Raw genomic sequence first — 11,494 nt, forward strand, 5'->3', positions numbered from 1 at the left:
TGAGACTATAACTATCTACTTAAGCTTAGGTGTGAGACTATAACTATCTACTTAAGCTTAGGTGTGAGACTATAACTATCTACTTAAGCTTAGGTATGAGACTATGACTACCTACTTAAGCTTAGGTGTGAGACTATAACTACCTACTTAAGCTTAGGTGTGAGACTATAACTACCTACTTAAGCTTAGGTATGAGACTATGACTATCTAGTCTTCAGCCCCACGAGAGACCTGAGATGGAGTAAATACTACCTGAGTAAACAGGAAATTAGAGTTTGGAAGCAAGCAGCTTCCAGAACTATAGAAGTGACGGACAGACACCCACGGCTCCGCTGCTATGTAGGAGTGTCTATCTTTGGTCTTCTGTCCCAACGTAGGACAGACCTTTCTGTGAAGCAAGAATCATGAAAGACTTGCCTACCTTTTCCTTGCAAGTCTGGCAGTTGGCTGCTTCTGTGTTCTGCTTGCCCACAGCTTGGACAGCATGCTGTCTGCAGTAAAGACAAGGGCAGGTTCTTGCCCAGTGGCAGCTTGCCAAATTTGAGGCAAACTCCATATGAAGGGTCTTTGATGCTCATCTTATTTGAAGTAGAATAGGGGCGCTGCCAGGAAGAGTCATGCTTCACTGTCATGAAAGGCCTTTATTAATAAAACATCTACATCTAAAATTCCATACTCTGTAAATCTCTGAGGTTTTTTGAAGATCGTTATCTGTAGTATATCTGAATAGGAAATGTTGCTTGTTTCTAGCTACTTACTATCTGTTCAACTTTGAAAACTCTACAGGAGGCTAAAGAAAGCTTATTTTTGTAATATATTAAACTAGTACCTAAAATGACTATAAGTTTGACTGACTACTAAGTTGTATTTCTTTCTTTCTTTTTTTTTTAAGTTTAGAATAGAGTTTATTTAGGGCATGGGGAGGGGAGTTAGGAGGGCAGTAGAGGTGGAGAAAGTTAGAGAGAAGGAGAGAGTAGAGAAGTAGAGGCAGGCCATGGCCATGGGGAGAGAGGGGGAAGGGGATGGGGAGAGAAGGGGAGCAAGGGAGAGAGGAGAGGAGAGAGTAAGAGCAAGTCGTATTCCTTAATTATCCTAAACAGTTTGCAGTAACAGCTTACAAATGCACTAGCACTTCACATTGCATTTTCAAATAAGTTGCATAGGTACAATACCTTTAATGAGTTAAAACATAGATACAGTATTTGTAGCAAAAATAACCTTAAATTTGTATCAATATACAGAATCCATATGAAATATAAAATATTTTGTCTTGTTAATGCTATTTAGTCTAAAAGGAGATTCAGTAATCTGCCCTTTTATCTTTTCATTCCTTCTTTCTACCTCTTCCTGTAACACTAGGTAGGAGGGAAAGAGGATAGAGGAAAGAAGAAAAAAGAGAAAGAGATCTCTGAATCTAACTTCCTCTACTTTGTTTCCTCTCTGTAATAATAGTTCCTGAGGCCTCTCTAGACAACAAGATGTATTGGCCATGTAGAGGTATTTCTCAGCCAGCCTTACAGCCGGTCCCACGTAGAGGGATCAGCATTTACCACTTGCTTTGTTCTTCTAGTTTCTTTCTTCATGACTGCAGCCAGAATTTTCAGGGTGTCCCCCAGTCAAATCTGATCTTTATTAATTTTAGTAGAATCCATAGCTTTTTATCTGCTGTTGAAACAAAGACAAAACCTCTTCTCTAATGCAACACACTTCCATTCTGAGGTCAATACATATATAGGCGGGCTTAATTCTGCAGTCCTTTTCTAAAATCCAGTGCTTTTCATTCAGCAGCTGTGCTATGTGTCTTATTGACATTTAAAATTTTTAAATTCAATAGCATCATTTAACCTGCCTTTGGGAGATCCTGTATCTTCTGTTCTATGAGCATCTCCTTTAAAGCATAGCTAGATCCTTTACAGTGCCTGACCTGTAGGGTTGTAAGGTATATCTGTAACATGTTTTATGCCAGAATGTCTAAGAAAGAGTTACATTCTACTGTATACATATGTTGGGGCATCATCAGCTTCAATCTGCAAAGACATCTCCAAAATAGCCATCATTTATAAATGGGTGACCTCAGAATTGTCCTTTTCAGAATTCAAGGCAAAGCCCATTGGAATTGTATCAGTTAAATGATATATCAGCATATATACATATTTTAAATTTTCAAACTCTACAAAATGAAGCACATAGCTATTGTATGACATTGCTCTAAGGTGGCCTCAAATAGACTCTGTACTCTTTTATTTATTTATTTATTTATTTGGTTTTTTCGAGACAGGGTTTCTCTGTGTAGCCCTGGCTGTCCTGGCACTCACTTTGTAGACCAGGCTGGCCTCGAACTCAGGACTCTGTACTCTTAATTCAGAATATCACATCTCTATGAGTTGCCATTCTAGTTCTTCAAGCTTTTGTGGATTTTCCTCATGTTGAATCCTCTGATCTTTGTTCTGTGGCCTGTAAGCTAGCATCCCATCTTTCAGTCCTTATCTAAGTCTGCTTTATTCTGATCTTAAAGAGCATATGTAAAATGACAGTCACCTCTGAACATAGGATTATTTACTTGTATGCTGATAATGAAAACAGAACTCTGTGGGCTGCAGATGCCCTCATGTGCTTTCCCTTTGCTCATTGTGTTATCTGTTTTTTAACACAGAAAATATTTTCTTCTTAATCTCTAACTCCTTCCTTTGGGAACCTATTATTTTCAAACTTTTTTCTACGAACACAGGCTTACCTGACCAGACACTCGTCTGTGCTTGGGATTTCAGCTTCTCTGATTGGGCCTGGCTTCTGCACACCTTTAGGGTTCTCTGACCATCTTTAAAGGGTGACTGGCCCCAGGGGCAGTCTCTCTGTGCCATGAGTCATTCACTAGATTTTCAGCCCTCCACCTTACTGGCCTCAGCATGGCCTGTGTTCCTGTGGTCATCTTGGGCCCATGTGCCACCATGGGCTGGGCTGCTGTTTGTCAGCTCACACTAAGCCTGCCAAACTTTACAGTGGCTTCAGCTCCAACCCTCCATCCCCACAAGTGCAGTCTTTAGGAAGTTTTACCACCGCGCAGGGCCTTGCCTCCCTCTCAGAGCAGCATGAGGCTCTGGGGAGTCCTTGCCTTTTGGGCCCTACCCAGTGCCTCTGGTTCCTGCTCCCTACCAGCAGCCGCTTTGATATGAAGGGGGGAGATGTTAAATATGGGGGGGGAATGTGTGTCTAAAGGAGCCCTGCTTTGGTATGATGTGGGCAGGGGTCTTCTGCTCCTGTTCCTGTGGAGTGCTTGTTCAACCTTCCACCCAGGACTTCTCTTAACCCTTAAGCTTTGATTTCTAGCCCCATGTTGGGTATCAAATGTAAAACTAGGAACTTTTCTATGTGTGCCCTTGCTTTCAGTAATGATGCAGAGACCTTTATAATTAGTAAAAGCTTTATAAATTATTAAAGGCACTACAGTTGAGCTGGTTCCGATCTATTGTAAGCCACCTGTGCTGACTACCACCTACTTCCCAGCCAGGTGGTCCATTGCCTACCTGTCACCTTGTTCTCACTTTGGCCTCCTTCAGAAATGTCCCAAATGTGCCTTCCCAGGCCGCACCTGAGATCCTCTCCCTTTCTCTGGGCTCAGAAGTCCTGCCATTTCCTCTCCTGCCTACCTATAGGCTGTTCAGCTCATTCTTGACCAATTAGAAGATGGTGGAGAACAGCATTTTATAAAATACTGAGTCAGGAGACGCTTCATAATAATGACAGTGCCGAAGTCCAGACTGCAACCAGATCTGTAGGTACAGAAATCAGCATTAGAAAACCGCACACAAAAACATCCTCCAGCAAAGATGCAAGGATAGGAGTTCAGTCAAGGCCAGCGTGGACTGCATAGGGGTAGTCTTTGCGCAAAGCAGCAACACAGTTGTATAATTGATCAGCAAAAGGAAAGAAGCCCTTGGGCAGAGCCACTGTATCATGCTACATCTAGGCAATTGAAATATAAATTCAGTAGGCTGTGGTGTGCATGGCTTGGTCCTCTGAAATCTTGTCTCCAGGGAGGTCTGAGCTCTCAGGTGGTTCCTCTTACAAGTTCTTGTGCGCTTTTTCCCCTCCAGGAGCAGGAACTCAAAGCAGCTGCTGATGGGGTCTTAGCTGAAGTAAGGAAAAAGCAATCAGACACCAAAAGGATGGTGGACATTCTGCGTGCTTTAGAGAAGCTGAGGAAACTGAGGAAAGAAGCTGCAGCAAGGAAAGGTAAGAACAGCTCGTACTCACCAACCGGTTGGTCCCATTGGTCGCTACGCCTAGGCCTCCCATGGAGGTCAGACTCCTGTGACCTCACTGAGGGTTTGTTAGGGCAGTTGTTTGTAAGGGAGAAGATTAATATTTGCTGTTTGAAGCTCTTTATCTTATGGAGAACAAAACAGAAGCCCCCCCCCATTTGTTTGTTTGTTTGTTTTATGGTGATTTCAAGATTTTAGTGTGGTCTGCTAAATGAACAGCAATGGCATTCTTACTGAGACGGAAACAGGAGGAAGTCTGGAGTTAATTGTTTGATTTTAAGGGACTTATAGTCTATCCTGGATGAGAGTTCATCAGTAAGGGGTTGGGGATGGCTAAGTGTGTAAGAGTACCTGCGTTGGAATCCCCAGTACCCATGCAAAAGGCTAAACCTATAGTCCCAGTGCAGGGACCAAGGGGATGCTTAGACAGGAGGATGGATGGCACTTGCTGGGTGCCAGCCTAGCTCCAGGTTTAATGAAAGATCCTGGTTCTCCTTTCTTTTCTTTTTCTTTTCAAGACAAGTCTCATCTTTCTAGGTGACCTGGAACTCACTGTGTGGACTAGGCTGGCCTTAACTTGTAGACATCCTCCTGCCTCTGTCTTTCTCCTAACTACTGGGAAGCCTAAATGTTTTTACCCCCTCAGTGATTTATTTATTTATTTATTTATTGGTTTCTTTTTCAAGACAGGGTTTCTCTGTTATCCACCTGCCTCTGCCTCCCGAGTGCTGGGATTAAAGGCATGCGCCACCACGCCCAGCTGATTTATTTATTTTTATTTTATGTGAATTGGTGTTTTCCCTGCATGTATGTTGGTGAGAGTGTTGAATCCTCTAGAACTAGAGTTACAAACAGTTGTGTGCTGTCATGTGGGTGCTGGGAATTGAACCTGGATCCTCCGGAAAAGCAGCCAGTGTTCTTAACTGCTGGGCCTTCTCTCCAGCACTGAGAGACCCTGTTTCAAGGGAAACAGACAAAGGGTGATAGAACAGAACACCTGATGTCCTCTGGCCTCACACTGGTGTGCATGGGATGTAAACATGTGCACATGCCACATACACACACACACAAATTTGTTAGCAAGTAGCATGAGCTGGAATGTAATGAGTGAGGGCCAAAAAGACAAACTTTTGGGAATGTCAAAGTAAGGATTGATGAAGAAAGCAAAATAGGATGGAGCGATAGAAGGAAAAGGAAGCCTCCTAAGGGGGTGCAGACCTCCTGCTTCTTCTCTGAGAATGTAGGTAAACTGTGTGTGTCGGGTGTCTGCTCTGCCCACAGCTCATGCTGCACTGCAGTGGGTGTGTGATGCACATGGCAGGCACTGCATGCACAGGTGTGCCCCTTGCACTGCTTCGCCCTACCTAGGATGTAAAGGCAAAGGAGCAGCCATTCGCTTCTTTTTGCACAGGGGTCTGTCCTCCTGCTTCAGCGGATGAGACTTTTGAGCACCATCTTCAGCGGCTGAGAAAGCTCATTAAAAAGCGCTCTGAACTGTATGAAGCTGAAGAGAGAGCCCTCCGAGTTATGCTAGAAGGAGAGCAAGAGGAGGAGAGGAGACGAGAACTGGAAAAGAAACAGAGAAAAGAGAAAGAGAAACTTCTACTACAGAAACGGGAAATTGAGTCCAAGTTATTCGGGGATCCAGGTAAGTTTATCTTTGCCAGTAGAGATGAGGAAAGATCTAAGTTGATAGTTCTTTATTGTCAGTAACCCAACTTAAGCCAAAAGGAAGACCTGATTACAAGTTGAGATTCTTAACTGCATGGTAAAAGTCAAGGCTGCAGAGGAGATGAGGTTTATCTTACTGTCATAATCAGTGGCTCAGTTACCTTGCCTTGCGAGTGCACTCCTAACAGCAAGCAGACGTGGTGACGGGCTGTGCCTTTCTCTTCCAGATGAGTTCCCACTTGCTCACCTCCTGCAGCCATTCCGCCAGTATTACCTCCAGGCTGAGCACTCCTTGCCTGCGCTCATTCAGATAAGGTCAGAAGGGCACCCTCTGCTGTCCCTTTTTCTTGGGTACTGGAAGCTCTTGAGGTCTATTGCTGTATCTTTTTTAAAAGTTCCTTTTGGGTGTGCAGTGTTGCCTAGTTTCAAGGGTGCCACCTGTATCTCTAAAGTCCTCATTAATTCTTGGAAGTCAGTGTCTCCATTTGAACAGGTAAAGAAACTGAAACTTGCCTGTGACTGCTCTGTAGATTATGTTGTCCTTGAATTCAGAGATCTACTTGCCTCCCTTCATTGCTGGGATTAAAGGCATGCGCTACCATAGCTGGTCTTGTTTTCTTAATTTTAGTGCTGAGTCAACCCAGGAAAAGAAACCTTTTCTCCTGAATGGTTGCCCATGGAGGCAAAAGCCCATGCTGACCCTTGCATGCCTGCAGGTTGGAGCATAATACTCTCAGCTGAACTGGCTACAGCTGAACTGGAGTTGGGTGATTCTTAGCTGTGTAGGCTGTGACGACATCTTTTCTGCATTCAGTCTTTTGAGAAGCCAGTGATTGGATGCCCCAGGCAGTGGAAACTTGCTGCCTAGAAGCATCTCTTTGTTTTCTAGGTCCAACATCTTAGGACCTAGGGATCTCAGAAAAATGGCTTGAAATACTGGAGACTTCTTCCAACATTCCAGCAATTTCTGAATATTGGAAAGGAATTTTCTGGCATATCGAGTTTATTTTTCAGAAAAAGTTCTAACTTCATTGCACAAGTTTTAGCCTTTAAAGGAATTATTGATGGTAGGTAGGTTCTGTCAAGTTACGGTGAATATTGAGTCACAGAATATTAGACAGTGCATTGCTCCTGAAGGAGACAGGGCCAGGTAGACAACTGAGCCTTTTGTCTCACAGTTTTTTGGGTTTTTTTGCTTTTTTTTTTTAAATGTGATTTGGATATTTTGAGTGTGTGTGTGTGTGTGATCACATGTGTGCCTAGTGGTCATGGAAGCCAGAAGAAGCTTCAGATTCTCTGAACTGGAATTACAGATAGTTGTGAGCCACCATTGTAGATGCCTGCAATCCAACTTAGTTCATCTATAAGAGTAGCCAGTGCTCATCACTTCAGCCTTTGTCTTACTTTTATTGGCTGATCACTACCTTGTTCCGTGTGTCAGTTTGAAGATGCCTAATTTCATGTATGCTGTTGGTGATAAGCATTGCATTGGGGCTAACTGTACTGTAATCTGAGTCTCACGAAGCTTGTCTAGAGTACAAGGTACCTCACAACTCGCTCACTTGTAGTAACATTAGCACTTCACCAGGACACTTGGGTGCCATTTAAAGCATAAAGTCACCAGTAAGAAGCACAAAACTGAACAACTGAACAACTGAACAACATGGCAGAGAGCAGACAGGAAAGGAAGGGTACTGATTTATACCAGAAAGCTGAGGGCCTTCAGCTAGGAATGCGCATTTTGGTGACAGATATTTTTTTCCACTCTGCATTTTTTAGTTTCCATGAAAATGCCATACGGGATGATTTAAATTTGCTAATATAGCCAAGGGTCGTGGCTCATGCCTGTAGCCTTTCACTTGGGAGGAGGATATGGAGTTCAAGGCCAGCCCCAGCCCTGTCTCAGAAAGAAAGAGAAATTATAAACATAAAATATGCAGATAATGAGGATCGATGTTTTTCCATAAATGTGTACGTTAATGTGACCCTTGGCATGCTTTCTATTAACCCAGTTCTTTAGCAGGTTAGTACATCTGTCATTTGAAAACAGTATCCTAGATATGAAATATAGTTTCTGAATATCTTGCTTGGAGAAAACCAGAAATAAACATTGTTCTTTAACCTTCTTATTAAGGCACGATTGGGATCAGTACCTGGTACCATCTGATCATCCAAAAGGCAACTCGGTTCCCCAAGGATGGGTCCTTCCTCCGCTCCCCAGCAACGACATCTGGGCAACGGCCATTCAGCTGCATTAAGATGCTCCAGGAGTGTGGTCCAGCGGGCAAGCACTGTAGCTCTAGATATTAGAGATGCTGTTGTCTCACGCTCTAGTCTTCTACACAGCTTAACTCTGTGTGGCATTGTCCTAGCTGGAAAGCCTGTTTCTTTTGTTCTGTGCCCTAGGCAGGGGTGCCTCTGGAGCCAGAGATTCATAAGGTTCTTCTGGAAAGGGTCTAGATGAACTGAGGTTATTAGCATGGGCTGTAGCCTTGGCTCACTAAATCTGCCTCTGTTTTGAGAGGCTTGGTTCAATGTGGCCTGCTCATTTGCTCTCAGTTTGTTATATATTGGTGGGTAAGAACAGGCGGCACACTTGGCGACTGCTTGAAGGTGTTCACTGAGTAGAGTTAGCAGCTACTGCTCCTTATCTTCCCATACCACCTGCCCTCCAGCTCCCAGGAGCACCTACAGTTTCCAGTTTCAGTGCAGTGTGGGAGGCTGCTACTGATGGGGCAGTGGCTGCCAGGATCACTGATGGCTTAGAACTGTTGTCCTGTGGAGAGCTTAGAAAACTTGAAGAGTTAGCAGAGCCAGGGTTGCTTGTGCTCTGACAGACAGTGCCTGTTTTTCCTCATGAAAGTGCCAGTGCAAGAGTTGTGAGGGAACTAGTTGTGTGGGGCCTCCAAGAATAGAAACTTATTTCCCTGTGGGACTGTAATCTCAGTCACATGGTAGGGGCTGGATAGCTCAAGCTTCTAAAAACATCCATGTCATAAAAGCCGGGAAAAGAGCAAACATGAATGATCAATTTTATTTTTATATTCATTAGTGAGTGCTGTTGTATTTGGGCATGATCAGTCATATGACATGTCATGGGTTTTGTTTTGCCTTATTCTGGTTTTGTTATTTAATTTCCTAAAAGTTGAATAAATACCATTTTTGCTTTTTTGTTTGAGCCTTTGCCCCTGATTTATTCTCTCTCAAATCATTTGACACATTTCATCTTCACATTGCTAAAGCATTTCACTCCAAAGTTCAATTTTAATATGCAGGTGTTTGCTGCAGGAAAAATGAGTCTTCAACACAAATTTGTCTGCAGAATCTGACTCTGGATAGCAAGAAAGGTCCCCATCAGCTTTGGAAATGATGTGGACTTGGGAGCCCTTAGGTGTAATATGCTAACACCTTTGTCCCTTTCTGTAGCCTACCGTACACTGTCCCATTTGTACATTATAGCACTGTACTGTACAGCTAGGGAGTGGGGCTATTTTTCCCAGCATGCCTTAAGGTCTGCTATGATTAGCTTCACCTGCCCCACAGGCCTGTGCTCCTTTGTTGAACTCTGCACTTCCTGCTATGAGATGAGCTGCAGGAGGAGCAGAGACTAAAGATGGAGTGTGAGTGTTGGTGTCAGCCTTGTCACTGGATGCCAGCAATGGTGGGTAGAGACTCGGAAGGGTCAGCAGCTCACTCAGAAAAGGAGGTGTTGAGTCCTAGGTGGAGAAAAGCTGTTCCCACTCTACACTCGGTGCCAGTGAGACTTTTATAAAGTGAGTTATTTTTGTTCAGTTTTTGTTTTCTAGGTTTCCTGGTGTGTTGCCTGCCTGTGAGTTGTAGCGACACCAGCCACTGTTTCTTTCCAGGCTTAGAAAGATGCAGGTGACTGCTTCACCGCTGACCACACCCCCAACCTAGTTCTTTCTTCATCTTTTCAGTCCTCAGAAATCGGATCAGCCCATTACCAAATCGTTTTTTGTTTTGTTTTATTTTTTCACTTTTACCTAAATTCTCCTTATATTAAACATCAATGAATAAAATGGAGAAATAAGATTCAAAGATTAATCAGAAAGCTAACTAATTGTTAACTTACCACATTTTTTTATTTAAAAAAAAAAAAAGATTTGCTGTGTATGGGTGTTTTGCCTGTATGTGTGCTTTTGCACTACATGCATGCCCAGGCCCAACAGGCAAAAATAGAGAGCCAGATCCCCTGGAATTGGAGTTACAGATGATTCTGAGCCACCATGTCAGTACTAGGGATCAAACCCTGAGTCCTCTGGAAGAGCAACCAGTACTTGTAGCCACTAAGCCATTGCTCCAGCCCTAGAAGGATTACATTATATGAACAAAATAAAACAAAGCACACACACACTCAGGACTTGTGCGAGACTAACAGGAGCAATTGGATAAATCTGCAAAGAGTAGCAGGCCATTGGAGGAACACTAAGTATTTAGTTGGAGTACCTGAGCTTGTGCTGTCTGGGAGTTAGCTGCAACAAGCCAACTGGTTTAATCACACTAAGAGCTTTCATGTCTCTGTGTCCATGTGACTTCTTAAAAAGCTTAGCTGGGACTGCTCCATCTGTTGTACGGCTCACATCTTCATATACTGTCCACAGAGAAGCCCTCCTGCGAACCACAAGGTCAGTACAACTTACGTATTATTTCCAATTAGCTTCTTGTTTTGAATGACACGCTTAAAAAACACTTCTTCCAGCTAGTTCATCATTCTGCTTCACTTGTGAGTGAACTTGAGTGAACTTTGTACTTATGCGTATGTCCACACAGAAGTTCCTGATGCGCCACGCCTGGCTGCAGCTGAAGATTTTGTTTCCAAAGCAGATTCTGGTTGCCTTTGTAATACACTTGTTTTCTCATAATCTCTGAAGCAAACAATGAGGGTTTGAGGCAGATGGCTTGTATAGACTTGTATATCTGCATATCAGGAGACAGCTGTCGACTTTATTAATTCATGTAAGGATCAGGAAGCCAGGATTTGAACTGTGTCCTTTGGAGGATGACTTTTTGTTTTCCATTTTTCTGGGTACTGTAATTTAGGTGCTAAGAGGATAAGAAGGAGTGGCCAGGCTTCCTGGCTTCCTGGTATTGATGGCTCTCCATTTTATTCCGTCAGACTAGCCTTCCCTGATCCCATAGCTGCGAAGATAAAGCTCTCCATCGTCACTGTGATTGTGCTGAAGGGAAGTGCTAACACCTCTGTAGTTTCATTGTCCAGATAGTTCATGCTAAGTGCCTGTGGATGCTAAGAAACACCCTATCACCCCACAGAGAGCACAGGTTAAAGGGAAGATGCTCATTGAGACAACCACCAACACTGTTTTGAGTACTTGAAGGTTCTACGAGATCCTTAAGTAGGAATTTTCTTCAGACACAACACATTTAACTGTAGTGTAATAAGAGTAAGTTACTGTTGCATCTATATGTGTGTCCTGGTTCATGGAGTACACTGTGGGTCAGAGAAGATAAGCAGGGGTGAGGTAGAAATGTACATCAGTTGGCAGAATGCTTGCCTAGCATGCATGAAACCCTGGCTTCAA

At 43.4% G+C, this 11,494-nt stretch overlaps 1 protein-coding gene across 1 annotated transcript in view; it reads left to right on the forward strand.

Moving 5' to 3' along the window:
• Positions 1-9,111, forward strand: part of Pdcd7 (programmed cell death 7) — a 13,925-nt gene extending 4,814 nt beyond the window's left edge. The window contains exons 2-5 of the mRNA XM_021172199.1: positions 4,095-4,233; positions 5,674-5,910; positions 6,161-6,248; positions 8,068-9,111. Of these exons, the coding sequence (XP_021027858.1) occupies positions 4,095-4,233; positions 5,674-5,910; positions 6,161-6,248; positions 8,068-8,191 (588 nt within the window). The 3' untranslated portion in view covers positions 8,192-9,111. The remainder of the gene's footprint in view (positions 1-4,094; positions 4,234-5,673; positions 5,911-6,160; positions 6,249-8,067) is intronic.
• The last annotated feature ends 2,383 nt before the right edge of the window (positions 9,112-11,494 follow it).

The sequence above is a fragment of the Mus caroli genome, chromosome 9 (assembly GCF_900094665.2).
Source record: "Mus caroli chromosome 9, CAROLI_EIJ_v1.1, whole genome shotgun sequence".
NCBI lineage: Eukaryota > Metazoa > Chordata > Mammalia > Rodentia > Muridae > Mus > Mus caroli.